Source organism: Panthera onca, chromosome B1 (assembly GCF_046562875.1).
Source record: "Panthera onca isolate mPanOnc1 chromosome B1, mPanOnc1 haplotype 2, whole genome shotgun sequence".
In the NCBI taxonomy this organism is placed as follows: domain Eukaryota; kingdom Metazoa; phylum Chordata; class Mammalia; order Carnivora; family Felidae; genus Panthera; species Panthera onca.
Genome location: NC_138342.1, coordinates 71,209,949 through 71,230,348, shown reverse-complemented (window position 1 = coordinate 71,230,348; position 20,400 = coordinate 71,209,949). Strand labels below are relative to the sequence as shown.

Sequence of the window (20,400 nt, the reverse complement as noted above, 5' to 3'; positions counted from 1 at the left end):
CCAGCCTTGGGTAACTACATTTCTACTTTCTGTTTCTAAGGTTTGACTAGTTTATATATGTAACATGAGTATAATCAGAGAGTATTTGTCTTTTTGTGATTGGCTTATTTGTTTAGCATAATGTCCAAAGGGTCACCCATGTTGCAGCATGTGACAGGATTTCCTTCTTTTTAAAAGCTGCATAATACTCCATTGGATGTATATGCCACATTTTTTTTTTTTTTAATGTTCATCTTTGAGAGAGAGACAGAGCGTGAGTGGTGGAGGGAAAGAGACAGGGGGAGACATGGAATCTGAAGCAGGCTCCAGGCTCTGAGCTGTCAGCAGAATCCGATGTGGGTCTTGAACTCATGAACCACAAGATCATGACCTGAATCGAAGACGGATGCTTAAACGACTGAGTTACCCCTGCCACATTTACCCGTGCCACATTTTCTTTATCCATTCATCCATCAATGGACATTTGAGTTGCTTCAACTTCTTGGGTATTAAGAATACAGCTGCAATAAACATGGATATGCAAATATCTCTTCAAGATCTTGCTTTGAATTCTTTTGGATATGTACCTAGAGGTGAGATTATTGGATTACACAGTAATCACACAGGAAACTCTGTACTATTTTCCATATTGGTTGCATCATTTTACATTTCTAAAAACAGTGCACAAAGCTTCCAATTTCTCTGCATCCTTGATTAACACTATTTTCTGTTCTTTTGATAGTTGCCATCCTAGTAGGTGTGAGGTAGACATCTCCACAACCCCAGTATTTAAAGTTTTCAATCTAATTGTGTTACTGCATATTGGACTCTGGTACTAGACAGTCCTGGAGTTTCTTCTTTAGTGATCTGCATAGTGCCTGTCATATAATAAGTATACTTATCAAATTTATGGGTGAATGAATAAACAAAGGAGAAGGAGGGGAGAAAGGATGCATTAATAAGATTTAATATGGAGTAAGTATAGTATAATGGGGGTAAAGATATTCGGTCTTTTTTTTTTTAAGATTTAATTAATTAATTTTTAATGTTTATTTATTTTGAGAGAGAGAGAGTAAGAACACGTGCATGGGCAGGGGGAGGGGCAGAGACAGAGAAGAGAGAGAATTCCAAGCAAGTTCTGTGCTGTCAGTGCAGAGCTCAATGCTGGCTCAATCCCACAAACTGTGAGATCATGACCTGAGCTGAAATCAAGATTTGGATGCTTAACCTACTGAGCCATCCAGGCACTCCTAAAGATTTTATTTTTAAGTAATCTCTACCAAATGTGGGGCTCGATCAAAAGTCACACAGTCCACCAACTGAGCCAGCCAGGCGCCCCTGGTCTTTTTTGACAAGTTCAGTTGAAGCTTCTGCTAAGGTTAGAGAAGCAAATTTCCAGTATTGTTCTTATAAAGATGACCCTTGATTTTCAAGAAGAACAGAGATGATAGGGGCCACAATTCCTGATATTTAGATTACAAATTAGTGGCAATAAACACTTAAACTAAGATTCCTTTAGTTTATCAGGGATATAGTACAAATCCCTGGAGTATATCAATATTCTTGAAGACAAATCACAACAAGAATTTGTCTCGGGTTCCAATCCCATCAAATTGATTTCAAAAGAACTGCCAAATTAAGCACAGCATGTACCATGCAAGCAGGAAGTGAACAATTACCAGTAAGACAGAAAAGCCAGAGGATCAAAAATCTTAGTGTGACCTGTATAAACCTGTCGAGTTTTTAAAGAGGCATGTTATCTTGAAAAGTAAAACTTTAAGGCAAATAAATGAAAGTGCCTATTTATAGAGCTGGTAGTTGAGGTAAATTTTTTCATACAGCTGTACATATACAGTTTACAAAACAAGTTCCATTGAATGAAGAAAACATTTTTATGCATCAAGATCTTACCAAATACTCATTGTTATTCACAATACTGTGCTAGGCATCGAGTATTATTTAAAAAAATATTGATATATACTATCAATAGCAAGAATGTATTGCATACTAGTTAATGACATATCCTTAACTCATAAAAGTTGTGAAATGCAGTTACCGTCCTCTTTTTCAGTACACCCCTGCCCCATTAAAATCATAATACTAGAGAGGGGCGCCTGGGTGGCTCAGTCGGTTAAGCGTCCGACTTCAGCTCAGGTCACGATCTCGTGGTCCGTGAGTTTGAGCCCCGCGTCAGGCTCTGGGCTGATGGCTCAGAGCCTGGAGCCTGCTTCCGATTCTGTGTCTTCCTCTCTCTCTGCCCCTTCCCCATTCATGCTCTGTCTCTCTCTGTCTCAAAAATAAATAAACGTTAATAAAAAAAATTAAAAAAAAAATCATAATACTAGAATAGTGCTTTTTAATTTTAATTTTCACACCACAATGTGAAATTAGTAAGTTTCCATGAATTTATTGGCCATTAGTGGTCAAATAAATGTAATTCCTTTTGCTCCACTCCCCAAAAAGAATACTAGAATATAAGACTACTCCTCTGATCTTTGCTTTATACTTATATTGCAAACAGGAATGGGATCAAAAAACTTGTCTTTGATTTTCTTCATACTTAGAATTGCACTGGAGCTTTTAAGGCATGAGATGAGGTAAACAGAAGTTCCCATTAGATTCACAAATAAATCAACTTTACTTTACCACAGTAATGGCAACAATACCACACCCATCCCATCTCAGCTCTGGCTCCTAAAACTTAGTCTAGTTAAGAGGCAGGCTTCAATCACTTTCTCAACCATGTGCTCTAACAATTTAACCTAAACACAAGGCAGTTTACTTGTTTGGGTATCCTGACATCACAGGGCAAAATGGGAAAGCCTTATGCAAATTAGAAAGGCACTTGTGCACCTAAAAGTTTTACTAAGCACTTTTTTCTTCTATTGTGGATTTTAAATGCCTTCCAGAAAGAATTCATAAACCACTGTGCAAAACTTTTCATAATTTGAAAAAACCCTATTATAATTCAGTAGAAGTTTTCAAAACTAAGACATCCATGGCTTTACTCTATTGCAGAGGTCACCAGATCCACTTGAGAGACTGATAAAGTTATGGACACCCTTCTCTGAACATGCTCAAACATGCAAAACTTAGTTTGCCATTTCACTGGTTTGTAGATATCCTGGAGTTCAATTAAGATCTAGAGATATCAAGTGTTAAATAATTTGCACACACACTATGCCTATTTCCAATGTTCTAATTACCTTCTATCTTTTAAAAGTTTATTATTAAATGAACCACACATACAGAATGTACAGAATGAATGCATGCTATTTAAATAATAACAGTAAATAACTATATATGTGCTATCCAGCTTAATAAAACACTACCAGTACATTTGAATACTCTCATGATCTATAACAATGACCAACACTCCCAAAATTCTTAAGCAGTTCATGGAGTAGATAAACTGGGTAGATAAACCTGGATTTTCTACCAATTCTATTTAGTCTTCTTTTAGAAACACAATGGCTCAAATCAAGATGCCTTCTTCTAGCTTAATCAATACACATGTATGCACGCACACACACATACACAAATACACACGCTTTCTCCTCCTCTTTCCTTCTCTCTCTCCCTCTCTGAAAAGGGAAACGTTCACTGACAGTGATAGGATGGAAGGATAAATTAGTACAATTCCTTTTACATGGAAATTAGGCAATGTATATCAAAATTTTAAATGCACAAACTTTTTGGGGCGCCTGGGTGGCTCAGTCGGTTGAGCGGCCGACTTCAGCTCAGGTCATGATCTAGCGGCTTGTGAGCTCAAGCCCCGCGTCGGGCTCTGTGCTGACAGCTCGCAGCCTGGAGCCTGTTTCGGATTCTGTCTCCCTCTCTGTCTGCCCCTAACCCACTCACATTCTGTCTCTCTCTCAAAAATAAATAAACATTAAAAAAAAATGCACAAACTTTTAGGTTTTACTACCAGGAAATTATTATGTTAGTTTTTACACTTATGTGGAATAATGTAAGGGAAATAATATTCATACCCAGTTCTTAATTCTCCAGAGTTCCATATCTAAATTATCGCAAGCTGCTATATAATATATATATATATATATATATATATATATATATATATATATATATAATTTTTTCATAGCCTTGACAATGAAATGAGATCTGATGTCAATGCTATTGCCATCCTCAGACTGGATATTTCCATCATGAACTTTTCCTTAATTGTTCCATCAAATGAATTGTCAAACTGTGAGCTTTGCTTCCATTGTATCCCTTTTATCCATGCCTTTATATTCCCAAGGCATCACATGATTTTCAGCTCTTTCCCCAGATTATTAAAAGTCCCTTATTAGATTTCTACACAATTCCTATACATTTTGTTATGTGTGTATAGATGTGTGTAGTATAGACTTTGTATATTGTATATATTCCTATCTAATACAATCCCTATATAATCTTTCATCTTATCTAGTTATCCACACTTTTGTCAAACTTCCCCTCTAAAATCACAAGTCACATCATAATCACTCTCCTGAAAATATGCCTCAGAAGAAAGTCTCAAGTACTGGTATTCAAAGTCTTCTTTATTCTGATTTAATAGTCTCCTTCTCTTTAACCACAGGCTTCCAGGTACCTAATGCTCTAGCCTAGCTAGTCTAACCAAACATTCCCTTATCATAGTGGACAATTTTTTATCTCTTATCATTGCATATACCAACAACCTTGAGTGGAACGTTCACATCTACTTATTTTTACTTTTCTAAATTCTACTCATTCTTCATAGCCCAACACAAATGCTACCTTTCCTGTGATATCATTCTAAGCTAAAAATTAACTGCTCCTCTTCCAACATTCTAAAATAGTCTACCCCGTATATTTATTTTAATCCATATATTACAGGTTGTTCTATACACATTGATCAGGATCAATTCTCTAGTTATTTTTGCATCTTCCTCACAAATACAGTGCTTTAAACACAGCAGGCATTTAGTATTTTTAAACATGACTTAATAATGGCTCACCTTACTAATAAAAAATATTGTTTCTTAGATCCATAAATTTTTATAAAACTATTCTCACACAAAATAAATACGCACTTCTTGGAATACATGATCATTTAAAATTCAGTGGCTCTTTTTCAGAGGGTGGAGGGAGGGTAGCCCAGGGTCTTTTACTTTTCCTACCCCCACCCAAAATAAAAAAACAAAACCAAGCTAAAAACACTTAACAGTTACCTTTTCAACATCCGAGAGAGAAGTTAGTGATTGATTTTGAAGAACTTCTGGTGCGGTGAATGCGCGAAGATCCTGATTGGAAATATTTTCATCTGTAAAGGACACACTACCAGATGGCAGCAACAGCAGAGACCATGGAGAAATGATGAAACCAAGGGCAGCAGGATCAGCCACGCTTACTGGTTTGTAACCACATAGAATAAAAAGAAAAAAAAAAAAAACTGCTTAAAATTATAATCAAAGTATAGATCATTTAAATGACTATCCCAGCCTATGCATATTGTGTCCAAGTGCAGTGACAAACACCAAATCAATATGCTACAAACAGAGTGGGTTTCACGTATCTGCTGCTACTAGCATTACCAGCAACACCACCTTGGTTGGACTTAATCTTTTAAAACTTAGATGGTAAACCTTAGAAAGTAGAAATACAGATTTTCACTGTCAGTCATGAGAATTAAATGTGGTTCAAAAACTTTACCGCAGTGATACAAATGTGCACAAGGATCAAGTAGTTCTTAAACTTTGGGGGGGATCATGGATTCTTTTGAGGATCTGGTGAAAAGTATGGTCTCTTTTTCATGGAAATGGATAAAAAATATAAAACTGTACACAAAAGAGATTCATGGATCTCCCTATAGCCCTTTTATGGACCCTATGCTAAGTAAGATTTCCTGATTTAGACTATAGTGTTGTCAAACATAAAAAATAATTTCTTTGACCATTCATCAGATTTGGAATTAGCAAAGTCTCAACTATATGAAAGTCTCTTGTTTTGCAACAAAATATGTATTTGTCTGAATTCTAATTTTTGTTTTGTTTGTGTTTGTTCATTTCACTAGAACTTCAGGCAGCTTCTGTACTAGCAAATGTGATCATTGGGGTCTCTAACAATTTTTTGTTTCAATGCTTGCCTGTGTGGTGCCTAAGAGCTCATGTTTAAAAGCATTAAAAAAAATTCCTTAGGAATTTGTCACCACGAAACCAGCCCTACAAGAGATCCTAAGGGGGATCCTGTGAGACAAAGTACCAGAGACATCACTACAAGCATAAAACATACAGACATCACAATGACTCTAAACCCATATCTTTCTATAATAACACTGAATGTAAATGGATTAAATGCGCCAACTAAAAGACATAGGGTATCAGAATGGATAAAAAAACAAGACCCATCTATTTGCTGTCTACAAGAGACTCATTTTAGATCTGAGGACACCTTTAGATTGAGAGTGAGGGGATGGAGAACTATTTATCATGCTCCTGGAAGCCAAAAGAAAGCTGGAGTAGCCATACTTATATCAGACAAACTAGACTTTAAATTAAAGGCTGTAACAAGAGATGAAGAAGGGCATTATATAATAATCACAGGGTCTATCCACCAGGAAGAGCTAACTATTATAAATGTCTATGCGCCAAATACCCGAGCCCCCAGATATATAAAACAATTACTCATAAACATAAGCAACCTTATTGATAAGAATGTGGTCATTGCAGGGGACTTTAACACCCCACTTACAGAAATGGATAGATCATCTAGACACACAGTCAATAAAGAAACAAGGGCCCTGAATGATACATTGGATCAGATGGACTTGACAGATATATTTAGAACTCTGCATCCCAAAGCAACAGAATATACTTTCTTCTCGAGTGCACATGGAACATTCTCCAAGATAGATCATATACTGGGTCACAAAACAGCCCTTCATAAGTTTACAAGAATTGAAATTATACCATGCATACTTTCAGACCACAATGCTATGAAGCTTGAAATCAACCACAGGAAAAAGTCTGGAAAACCTCCAAAAGCATGGAGGTTAAAGAACACCCTACTAACGAATGAGTGGGTCAACCAGGCAATTAGAGAAGAAATTAAAAAATATATGGAAACAAACGAAAATGAAAATACAACAATCCAAACGCTTTGGGACGCAGCGAAGGCAGTCCTGAGAGGAAAATACATTGCAATCCAGGCCTATCTCAAGAAACAAGAAAAATCCCAAATACAAAATCTAACAGCACACCTAAAGGAAATAGAAGCAGAACAGCAAAGGCAGCCTAAACCCAGCAGAAGAAGAGAAATAATAAAGATCAGAGCAGAAATAAACAATATAGAATCTAAAAAAACTGTAGAGCAGATCAACGAAACCAAGAGTTGGTTTTTTGAAAAAATAAACAAAATTGACAAACCTCTAGCCAGGCTTCTCAAAAAGAAAAGGGAGATGACCCAAATAGATAAAATCATGAATGAAAATGGAATTATTACAACCAATCCCTCAGAGATACAAGCAATTATCAGGGAATACTATGAAAAATTATATGCCAGCAAATTGGACAACCTGGAAGAAATGGACAAATTTCTAAACACCCACACTCTTCCAAAACTCAATCAGGAGGAAATAGAAAGCTTGAACAGACCCATAACCAGCGAAGAAATTGAATCGGTTATCAAAAATCTCCCAACAAATAAGAGTCCAGGACCAGATGGCTTCCCAGGGGAGTTCTACCAGACATTTAAAGCAGAGATAATACCCATCCTTCTCAAGCTATTCCAAGAAATAGAAAGGGAAGGAAAACTTCCAGACTCATTCTATGAAGCCAGTATTACTTTGATTCCTAAACCAGACAGAGACCCAGTAAAAAAAGAGAACTACAGGCCAATATCCCTGATGAATATGGATGCAAAAATTCTTAATAAGATACTAGCAAATCGAATTCAACAGCATATAAAAAGAATTATTCACCATGATCAAGTGGGATTCATTCCTGGGATGCAGGGCTGGTTCAACATTCGCAAATCGATCAACGTGATACATCACATTAACAAAAAAAAAGAGAAGAACCATATGATCCTGTCAATCGATGCAGAAAAGGCCTTTGACAAAATCCAGCACCCTTTCTTAATAAAAACCCTTGAGAAAGTCGGGATAGAAGGAACATACTTAAAGATCATAAAGGCCATTTATGAAAAGCCCACAGCTAACATCATCCTCAACGGGGAAAAACTGAGAGCTTTTTCCCTGAGATCAGGAACACAACAGGGATCCCCACTGTCACCGCTGCTGTTTAATATAGTGCTGGAAGTTCTAGCATCAGCAATCAGACAACAAAAGGAAATCAAAGGCATCAAAATTGGCAAAGATGAAGTCAAGCTTTCGCTTTTTGCAGATGACATGATATTATACATGGAAAATCCGATAGACTCCACCAAAAGTCTGCTAGAACTGATACATGAATTCAGCAAAGTTGCAGGATACAAAATCAACGTGCAGAAATCAGTTGCATTCTTATACACTAACAATGAAGCAACAGAAAGACAAATGAAGAAACTGATCCCATTCACAATTGCACCAAGAAGCATAAAATACCTAGGAATAAATCTAACCAAAGATGTAAAAGATCTGTATGCTGAAAACTATAGAAAGCTTATGCAGGTAATTGAAGAAGATATAAAGAAATGGAAAGACATTCCCTGCTCATGGATTGGAAGAATAAATATTGTCAAAATGTCAATACTACCCAAAGCTACCTACACATTCAATGCAATCCCAATCAAAATTGCACCAGCATTCTTCTCGAAACTAGAACAAGCAATCCTAAAATTCATATGGAACCACAAAAGGCCCCGAATAGCCAAAGTAATTTTGAAGAAGAAGACCAAAGCAGGAGGCATCACAATCCCAGACTTTAGCCTCTACTACAAAGCTGTCATCATCAAGACAGCATGGTATTGGCATAAAAACAGACACATAGACCAATGGAATAGAATAGAAACCCCAGAACTAGACCCACAAACGTATGGCCAACTCATCTTTGACAAAGCAGGAAAGAACATCCAATGGAAAAAAAGACAGTCTCTTTAACAAATGGTGCTGGGAGAACTGGACAGCAACATGCAGAAGGTTGAAACTAGACCACTTTCTCACACCATTCACAAAAATAAACTCAAAATGGATAAAGGACCTGAATGTGAGACAGGAAACCATCAAAACCTTAGAGGAGAAAGCAGGAAAAGACCTCTCTGACCTCAGCCGTAGCAATCTCTTACTCGGCACATCCCCAAAGGCAAGGGAATTAAAAGCAAAAGTGAATTACTGGGACCTTATGAAGATAAAAAGCTTCTGCACAGCAAAGGAAACAACCAACAAAACGAAAAGGCAACCAACGGAATGGGAAAAGATATTTGCAAATGACACATCGGACAAAGGGCTAGTATCCAAAATCTATAAAGAGCTCATCAAACTCCACACCCGAAAAACAAATAACCCAGTGAAGAAATGGGCAGAAAACATGAATAGACACTTCTCTAAAGAAGACATCCGGATGGCCAACAGGCACATGAAAAGATGTTCAACGTCGCTCCTTATCAGGGAAATACAAATCAAAACCACACTCAGATACCACCTCACGCCAGTCAGAGTGGCCAAAATGAAGAAATCAGGAGACTACAGATGCTGGAGAGGATGTGGAGAAACAGGAACCCTCTTGCACTGTTGGTGGGAATGCAAATTGGTGCAGCCACTCTGGAAAGCAGTGTGGAGGTTCCTCAGAAAATTAAAACTAGACCTACCCTATGACCCAGCAATAGCACTGCTAGGAATTTATCCAAGGGATACAGGAGTACTGATGCATAGGGGCACCTGTACCCCAATGTTTATAGCGGCACTCTCAACAATAGCCAAATTATGGAAAGAGCCTAAATGTCCATCAACCGATGAATGGATAAAGAAATTGTGGTTTATATACACAATGGAATACTACGTGGCAATGAGAAAAAATGAAATATGGCCTTTTGTAGCAACATGGATGGAACTGGAGAGTGTGATGCTAAGTGAAATAAGCCATACAGAGAAAGACAGATACCATATGGTTTCACTCTTATGTGGATCCTGAGAAACATAACAGAAACCCATGGGGGAGGGGAAGGAAAAAAAAAAAAAAAAGAGAGGTTAGAGTGGGAGAGAGCCAAAGCATTAGAGACTGTTAAAAACTGAGAACAAACTGAGGGTTGATGGGGGGTGGGAGGGAGGGCAGGGTGGGTGATGGGTATTGAGGAGGGCACCTTTTGGGATGAGCACTGGGTGTTGTATGGAAACCAATTTGACAGTAAATTTCATATATTAAAAAAAAAAAAAAAAAAAAAAATTCCTTAGGGGCACCTGGGTGGCTCAGTCAGTTGGGCGTCTGATTCTTGGTTTTGGCTCAGGTCATGATCCCAGGATCTTGGGATCAAGCCTCGCATCAGGCTCCACACTGAGTGGGGAGCCTGCTTAAGATTCTTTCTCTCTCTCTCTCTCTCTCTGCCTCCCCCCCCCCCCCACTTACACTCTTTCTCTCTCCAAAATAAAGAAAAAAATTAAAAAATCTTTTGAAAAAAAAAATTCCTTAGATTTTAGCAGGCCTTCTCCCATAAGTAAAGGTATACATTAGGCTCAACAAAATATACTTATTAGATGGAATTTTATTTTGTCCTCCCATTTCAAAAGGAATTTAATATAAGTTTTAAGGTAACTGCTATGTGAACTGGATCACAGACTCAAGAAACTGCTATAAAGTCACAAAAGACCTGTGACTGCCAATGCCGCTATTATGCAATCTGAACAGGTTGTACTGATATCTAAGTCAAATCATAAGAAATTGCCAGAGTTTATGGCACAGTTTGTTAAACATCCTATAGTACCTATTCTTTCCTGAAAACAACTTTTATTAGAACTGAATCATCCATCCTTTCTGACTTTTAAACCTCTACCTATGGTCAAGATTCTGACCATCAGAATAAAATGAAATAAAAAGTAAACTATTAAAATTCATTCTTTTTTTGAAGACTAAAAGGACAACTATATGTTCTCCTGCATTTTTCATGAATCTGAAACATGTCTTTAATAACTGTGTCAAGGGAGAAAAGTGTGTTTGAACGTATCCTTTGATCAGTCAGCACATCTTACGTTGCACCAAAGCTGAGTTACAGACCAATGATCCTTACAGTCCTACCCAATCACATATCAGACCGCTAAAAACACGGCTCACAATTCTTAAGGTAACGTATGTTTTAATGAATCATTGCAGCTGGTAAACCTAGGTATACTGTTGTCTTTCACAGCCACTTTACACATTTTCTGTTAAATGCTTCTTCTTGGGTATTTCATGCACAAATATTACACAATCAAACTAAAGAGAACTCAAACAAGGCAGAACAATATTTTCTTTGCCAAATGATGCTATATGAAATACTGGTATTTCCCATGTCACAGATATTTATAAAACAGTCCACAACCAATTCCTTTCAAATTAGCAATAAAAGGGAACAAACACTAGGAGACCAGTAAGGAAGGCAATTCACTAATATCTGATATGAGATACTGATGGCCTAGAACCATCTTAGTAACAGTAGGGGTGGTGGAGAACCTGTTAAAACCTGAATGTATTTTAAAGGGAGTGACAACAGAATTTCCTGACAAACTGGATGTGAAGCAAGAGGAAGAGAAGAATCAGGATGACTCCTAGATTTTGGTCTTAGTAATGGGAAAGATGGAGGGTCATCAACTGAGGTAGAGAAGATACAGGATGGCACAGGTTGCTGAGGTAGGGCTTGCAAGATGGTGGTTGGAATGGGATCTGCTACATTTAGTATCTACTAGATCTGTATCAAGTAGGCAGCTGGATTTGGAACTGGGAAAAAGGTCTGAACTGGACATACATTTGGGGAGTCACTGGCCTACTAGACAGTATTTAACGTCTTGTGATTGGGTAAACTCACCAAAAAATGAGTTGAGATAGAAAAGAAATCAAGGACAAGGATTGTACCCTGGGGTACTTCAACATTAAGACTGACTGCCCCTTGTCAGTCTTTTTTCTACAGGTTGTTCTTCTCTTGGGCATCTGTGCAAGCATGGTATTGTAATCTCCCTCTCACACTTCTTTCACTCATCACTCCCAATCTCCACTTCACTATTTTAAATAATTCTTTTTGTTAGTCTTTCCAAACAGCTGCCCAGAAGAAGCTGGGATTCTAACTCTCATATCTAATTCCTGTCAGCCTTATTTGGGGGATAGAATTATGATTTCTAGTATATCTATTACCACTTGAATTTGTAAATAATTGGACATCACAGCTAACTCAAGAGGCATAAATGCCACTCGGAAATCTAAAGGCTATGTTCTGTCCTGCCATACTGGATACTGGTGTCCACTTAGACCCAAAAGAGTTTGCTACTCTCCTCCTCATCCCAGGCCGCAGACTAACCCTATCCTTGACAGGGTAGCACAGTATAGAAACTGTAAAAGGTGAAAGCAATCCATAATCGCTTAACAGTCTGAAATTAAGAGATTTATTTATGAGCACAACCAAGGTCAGCAAAACTACTGTTACTATGACAAGAACTTTATTTTTCAAATTGTACTTTGTACAACAGGTTTGTGTTTATGTAAAGTATGCCATTATTATAAACACTATTCACATTTAAACATAATCTTCTCAACATGACAAGTCATTTGCTCAAGAGTCCACAGTATTACAGAGAGAAAGCATGAGGTATCTGAGAAAAAAAGAATACAAAGCGAGTATTAGAGGCAGCATAATTACTCTAACTACAATGAAGAAAGAATTAATTTCTTTGTTTTATATGTGGCTGTTTAATGAGTAAGATTTGACCATGGTTAAGGGGGAGATTCCAAGGAAAAGAAACAGCCAAAGTAAAGACACGTGGCCAGGAAATTATTAAGTCTGTACAAGGAACAGCAAGAACTTTGGGCAGAGAAATGGTAGAGAGCAGTGAGAAACAGAATTACTAAGGTTGGTCATATTTTTGCTTGTTAGAAAACACACACACATAAAGGAATGACACGGAGTATTTTCATTGTTTTCAAATGTGTTTTTTAAATGTCTTGTAATAAAACTAAAGCAGCTGCAACAACACACTACATTGTTGTCAAATACCCAAAACATACACACATGCAAACCCACAAGTGAGGAGAGGTAGGGTACTGGTTCAAATGAGTGTAATTCACTGTCCTGGTCTAACTACAAGGAAAGAATTTAAAGCAAATGCATTCAGAATCCTTCACAGAATGCTAACAAAAGAATATTTAAAAATGGAATTCCAGAAGCTTGTAATTTGATGTCCTACAATGTTTTAGTTGTGTGATGATTATCCTCAAGAATGCTATTATTATGAAACAGTAAATCTGATGTGAACTGATTCCAGGAGTCAAATGATTCTATTTATAGATTTTTACCAACATTCCACAGAAAAAGTTGCTTAAACAGAATTTCAAGCAGCTAGAGGCAAAGTTAGAAATAAGCAAAAATCTGATATGCAAAGAAGCATCTTACTTAGAGCTTCTTTCTGACGTTCCCTTAAACTAAGACCCATATCCACGCTTTTTTTTTCCTCCTGCGGGAGCTTACTTTCTATTGTCCCCTTCATTTTATTTTTTGGCCTTTCAATTATGGCATTAAGAGGGAAATGATCATAACTGGTAACACAAACGATAACAGAACTAAATAAAAGTATCAGGAAATCATCTAAAGACTTAGAACAACAACATCATTTTGACCTGAAAAATCCCTTTCCCTATTTAAATATATATACAGAAATTGTAGTCCTACTTCTATATGTTCTGTTAGAGTGATTGGCAAAAATCTATGCAGAGGTCACTGTTCCAAACTCCGAAGAATTTCACGAACTCATTCTATAAAACAGAATTCTCTAAAAAATTCAGTTCATATGTGCATACAAATATAGACATTGTTAGATAAATCATCTGGTATAACAATGCACAAACAGAAAAAAATAATTGGTTTAGAATGTTTCAACATTTTCTTGATTAGTAAAACTTTGTGATAAATTATTTAAGATTTACTGGAAATTACAGTCTATCCTATAGATCAATTCCCAGTTAAAAATTTGATACCTCATAAATTTTGTTACTACTTTTTTAAAACTTCAGTTTTAAAAAAAAATTTTTTTTAATGTTTATTTATTTTTGAGAGAGACAGAGACAGAATGCGAATAGGTTAGGGGCAGAGGGAGAGGGAAACACAGAAGCAGAAGCAGGCTCCAGGCTCTGAGCTGTCAGAACAGAGCCTGACGCGGGGCTCGAACTCTCATGAGCTGTGAGATCATGACCTGAGCCAAAGTCGGACGCTCAACCGACTGAGCCACCCAGGCGCCCCAAAACTTCAGTTTTTCTAATATGAATCAGAATAGAACAGCAATCCCGTTTTGAACAAATTGTGTAAATAATGGGAATTAAGACATCTATATAGTGTACATTAATAATGATAGTGTCTTCAAAGACATTAATGTTTACATCACGTATATTTTCTTTTAATAAATGCCTACAAACCTTTGGTCCTCAAGAATTTATATTCTGGTGCAATAGGTCCCAGACTTTGCTAATCATCAAAATCTCTAAACTCAACCAGGAGACTTAGAAACATACCAGACAGCTGTCAGCTTCATATCATTCCTTTTAGTATCTGACTGTTAATTTAGGATGTAGTCTTATTTAAGAGCAGAAGTATGGTATAATGGTTAGGAGTTTGGACTGAAGCCGGAATCCCTAGGTTAATATTTTAGGTTTGACCTTTACAACTTATACTGTGATCTTAAATAAGTTTCCTAGCCTCTCTGTGCCTCAACTTCTTCAGGTAGGTAAGGCTGTTGTGAGGATTCATGGAAAAAGCCCTTAGAACTGTTCCTGGCACACAGAAAGTACAATACAAAAGTAGTAGCTGTTATGCTCATGTTGGCAGCACATACACAAAAGTGGTAGCTGTTATTATTTAATAAGTCTTTTCTCTGAAGATATCAGATGTAGACAGTACATCTAATAAAAAGACACTATTTAAAGTTAATCTCGGGGTGCCTGGGTGGCTCAGTCGGTTGAGCGTCTGACTTCGGCTTAGGTCATGATCTCATGGTTCATGGGTTCGAGCCCTGTGTTAGGCTCTGTGCTGACAGCTCAGATCTGGATTCTGCTTCAGATTCTGTGTCTCCCTCGCTCTCTGTCCCTCCCTTGCTCACACCGTCCCGCTCTCTCAAAAACAAATAAACATTAAAAAAAAATTTTTAAGTTCATCTTCTATCACCTATTAGCTTTTTTTTCTCCAAAAGAAGAAGGTGCCTGTATTAGAAGTACTGTAAATTTCAGAAAAATAGAAAATATTAGATTTTTAGGAATTTTTTGGCATCTCTTACCTAGAAGTCATAAGAAATACAGATGATTTAAAGTACAAGGTATCATAAAATATTATTTTTTTCTTTAGTTCCTTGGGGGAATCTACCTTCTATAATGTTTCATTTATTATATGGTATTCCTAGTTAGCATAGACCTCAAATTTAGGAAACCTAGTTTAAAACTTTATAATCAGGGGTGCCTGGGTGGCTCAGTCGATTGAGCGACCAACTTCAGCTCAGGTCATGATCTCACAGCTTTTGAGTTTGAGCCCCGCATCAGGCTCTGTGCTGACAGCTCATAGGCTGGAGCCTGCTTCTGCTTCTGTGTCTCCCTCTCTCTCTGCCCCTAATCCACTTGCATTCTGTCTCTGTCTCTCTCAAAAATAAATAAACATTAAAAAAAAATTTTAAAACCCAAATTTGTAATTTTTTTTTTTTTATTTTTTTATTTTTTTTTATTTTTGGGACAGAGAGAGACAGAGCATGAACGGGGGAGGGGCAGAGAGAGAGGGAGATACAGAATTGGAAACAGGCTCCAGGCTCCGAGCCATCAGCCCAGAGCCTGACGCGGGGCTCGAACTCGCGGACCGCGAGATCGTGACCTGGCTGAAGTCGGACGCTTAACCGACTGCGCCACCCAGGCGCCCCCCAAATTTGTAATTAATACACTTTGTATTTCCTGAGTAAACTACTCATGTGAAATTGATTACCTTAAGGTATGACATGAATTATTAGATGATGTTAATTTGAATGTACACATATCAACTATGGTATCAGCATACAGTTTTAGAAATTTTTATTTGTAACAGAATTTTATAGCATGCCAATAAAATGAAATTATGCATACAGGCCCTCTAATTGATGTATTTTTATGAGCTTTTCTTCACTAGAAGAGGAAAAAAAAAAGACATTTTTATTTCTTAATGATGACATTTACTCACACAAGTACACACATTTGTTTTTCTTTTTTGCTTTTAAACACTAAACACATGTAAGCCACCTATCCAAACCACAACCACTGGAATCTTGGTAGGGCATCTGATCAATTAGACTTCTAGTAGTTTTGTTTTGTTATGTACGTGCAAGATTCTTGAGGTAATTCCAAATCATGCATCTTGTTAACAAAACACCAGTGATATCTGATTTTAACAAAGGTGGTATGTAGAGAATCTATTAGTAAAACTAAATTGGTTATGATTATTAAAGGCAACAGGGCATATATGGCTAGACAATATGTATAGAAGGAAACTGGTCTTAAGAATTTGCTCTCTTCTTCAGCAAACTTCCGGGCCACCTGATCCAAACAGCATGAAAGAAATAGCAATTCCTATCACATCTTCTTTCATTCTTATATTCTGAGGAAGCTGCCCACTTCATTCTTTTCATATGTTAAGTTCCTACTTTTTCATTTTTCTTTGGTGTTTACCTTTTCCACCAACTTTCTTTATGCTCATCAATAAAACCTGCATACCCAGGGTGCCTGGGTGGCTCAGTTGGCTGAAATTCTGACTTTTGATTTTGGTTCAGGTCATGATCCCAGGGTTGTGGGATTGAGCACCAAGTTGGGCTCTGCACTGACAGTGTGGAGCCTGTTTGGAATTTTCTCTCTCTCTCTCTCTCTCTCTCTCTCTCTCTCTCTTTCTCTCTCTCTCTCTCTCTCTCCCTCCCTCCCTCCCTCCCTTTGTCCCTCTCTTGCCTGCATGCTCTCTCAAAAACTTTTAAAAAATTAAAAACAAAAACAAAAAAGCCCCTGCAAATCCAAAAATTATATGTCAAAATACTGAAAAAAATGCTTTATTGTAACTGTTTTTACACATTTTTTTCTAGAATGTAAGTGACTTAAGGATATGAACTATGAATTTCTTAGTGATCAAGTATAATGCTATCATAATAATACAATCGCGATACTTGAAAAAAATGAACTTGTTTACAATTCCAACTCTATACTACAGGTCCGCAATCTTTTAAAGGTGTCCTTCTGCCCTGTTCTGTTATGACCACAATTTATCAATTTACATTTTGCTGGTCACCAAAAAAAGGTTATTTTGGAGCTTCATTATGAAAAAAAAATCCTCCAAAAAAACTAAAGTTTTCTTTGGAACTTTAAATTATTTACTGAGAGATTACTCTGGATCTTTATTTTATTCTCCAATCTTTATTATCTTCAGTTATTTTTTTCCAACTATGATTCAAAGAAAGTGTCAGTTTTGTTAATCAGAATATTGAAACAAAGTCAAATTTACGAAGTATCTGCCTTAGGAGGGTTGGGGTAATTAAGAAAGTACACAAGCCTCCTGTCTCCTAAGTCACAGGATTTTGGTGTGGATTCTGGAGACAGGGCACAGGATTCTACACAGTATTTTCTAAAAGCTTCCTGGGGATTCGGATAACCATACCAGTTGATCCGACACACATATGAGAACTATTGCCCTTAACAGAGTCAGTAAAATGGTATCATGGCTCAATCAACTTGCTTCTTGTGCTTGCCTCATTTTTATGTCAACTAACTGATAGTAAGAACATCATGAGAGGAGTATGTATACCTTTATATTCTCCCCTAATGCTTAAATTTTTTTTTCAGCTTTATGCCACAAGTGAGGTAGAGATATGGCAAATCAGAAAGCGTTAACAAGTAACTATTTTATCCAAATTATAATAAAGTCATTTTGTGTTAGAAAGGCAGAATGGCTGTCATAAATAACTTTAGATTGGAAGTGAGACCTAAATAGTTCTTTTCTATTTATAAGGAAAAAGCTGAATAAATGGCATCAAACTGAAGATCTCACTGACTGTGCATTTAGAAAGAAATTGCCTTACCCACCTAATAAAGTTAACTTTTGTTTTTTTTCTTTCTTGTTCCCAAAGTAAAGCAAACTACAAATGAACTTCCTATGCATTTTGTTTCTTCTTCAACACTTTCTAGAAACGCAGGATCTGTGTTGTATCTCCTTATTAAGCCTTGCGGTGAGCACCCTGATCCCCTACCCTGTCTGATATATGCATGTGTCATTAAGCATACAGCTTGTACCTACAAAACATCCTGGGACCAATAGCAATTTTTATTTCCTGAAGGAGGGTCCAAACGGCAAGAGCAGCACTATTTCCTCCATATGTAATCTTTCATGCTGTAGACTTCTTAAAGACAAATTTGCTTGAAAATGGTTTCTTTCTTAAAACACATCAATCGGGGCCGCCTGGGTGGCTTAGTCGGTTGAGCGTCCAACTTCGGCTCAGGTCATGATCTCAAGGTCTGTGAGTTCGAGCCCCGTGTCGGGCTCTGTGCTGACAGCTCGGAGCCTGGAGACTGTTTCAGATTCTGTGTCTCCCTCTCTCTCTGACCCTCCCCCGTTCATGCTCTGTCTCTCTCTGTCTCAAAAAATAAATAAACGTTAAAAAAAATTTTTTTAAAATACATCAATCGTATCTTATTTCACCAATCCACTCAAGTAGTTGCAAAAATGTGCATCTTGAATGGTAAACTCTATTTAAAGCCTTGATTATATCGCTCGCTGAACAATTTTCGAACCAAGTGCTAATCTTCTTGAAGCAGTGGCATTTCTACTGCCACCCAGCAACTTCATGACAGTCTCTGTAGATCACACAGTAGCTGCATTATATTTTGCCAAATTAAAGTATAACGGAGGGAATTAGCAACAGAAATGAATTTTATAGGAAAGGCCATTATAAGATAGCAGGTTTTACTTTTTCTCCCCCCAACACAAAGTTCCAAGTTCCTAAAAAACATCTTCCTCTACTCTGGCTATCTGCATAAAACCAGGGGAAAAAAGATTACACATTTTCAAGAATGAACTCAGCAACTTGTAATTGCTTTCGAGGACTTGTAATTTATACAAAGACTGGAAAACTAATAATATCAAGGGTGACTAGCATTTATTTTATCTCTGGAGAACTGGATGAAAAGGTCGATGAAGATTACTGCATATTTTCGGTTTCTAGAAGAAGGAAATCTATAGTTTTCCAGAGAGAAACTGGCTTTAGTTATGATGACATGATTCCACATAACCATGATCTGAAGCTATTTATGAAAAATATTTTTGTATTTACTAATGCCATTCTCTGCTGCTCCTCAAATATAACCTCCCTATTTATATTTTCAAGAACTTTTCCTTCTCAAAGAGAAAAGGGAAAAGGAGGCATGTTTGAATGGTAAACAGTTCCATTTCCAAAAGGAAACATTTCTTGTGGAAACGTAAAGAATGACTGATACACATCACCCCAAGAAGGTAAAAATCTTAACCTGTTACTAAATGATACAAGACATAAAACCCCTTTTTAATTTCTATATTTGAGAACAGGAATAGAGAATTAATTGTAGAATGCTTTCTTTAAAAAGCTTAGTTACAGAATGTTAAATCTCAAATGTTGACTAAAAGAAATCAGATAGAAAAGAGTTTAATTTACATTGTATGATTCTATTTGTATGATGTTTAAATTCAGGCAAAATCTATCTATGCCATAATAACATGCCATAATAATGATTACTCTTGGTAACCAAGAATTATCTAGGAAAAGAAATAAACCCATACTTACATGCCCAATTAATATACAAAAAAGAAGGCAAGAATATAATAATTGGGAAAACACTCTCCTCAACAAATGGCGCTGGGATAACTGGACAGCTACATGCAAAAGAAGAAACACCTTTCTTACACCATACACAAAAATAAATTCAAAATGGATTGAGACCTGAACCATAAAAATCCTAGAGAGAACACAGGGAAAAATTTCTTTGACATAGCTGTAGCAACATTTTTCTAAGTATATTTTCTAAGGCAAGGGAAACAAAAGCAAAAATAAACTCTTGGGACTACATCAAAATAAAAAGGTTTTGCATAGAAAAGGAAGCCATCGGGGCGCCTGGGTGGCTCAGTCGGTTAAGCATCTGACTTGGGCTCAGGTCATGATCTCGCGGTCCATGAGTTCAAGCCCCGCATCAGGCTCTGTGCTGACAGCTCAGAGCCTGGAGCCTGTTTCTGATTCTGTGTCTCCCTCTCTCTCTGACCCTCCCCCATTCATGC

General features: G+C 37.1%; 1 protein-coding gene across 7 annotated transcripts in view; it reads right to left on the bottom strand.

The window, feature by feature from the left end:
* PTPN13 (protein tyrosine phosphatase non-receptor type 13) overlaps positions 1 to 20,400 on the bottom strand; it is a 231,141-nt gene that overhangs the window by 132,919 nt on the left and 77,822 nt on the right. For all 7 annotated transcript variants that reach the window (XM_078445941.2, XM_060655667.3, XM_060655665.2 and 4 more), the window contains exon 3: positions 5,178 to 5,356. In XM_078445941.2, the coding sequence (XP_078302067.1) occupies positions 5,178 to 5,356 (179 nt within the window). The remainder of the gene's footprint in view (positions 1 to 5,177; positions 5,357 to 20,400) is intronic.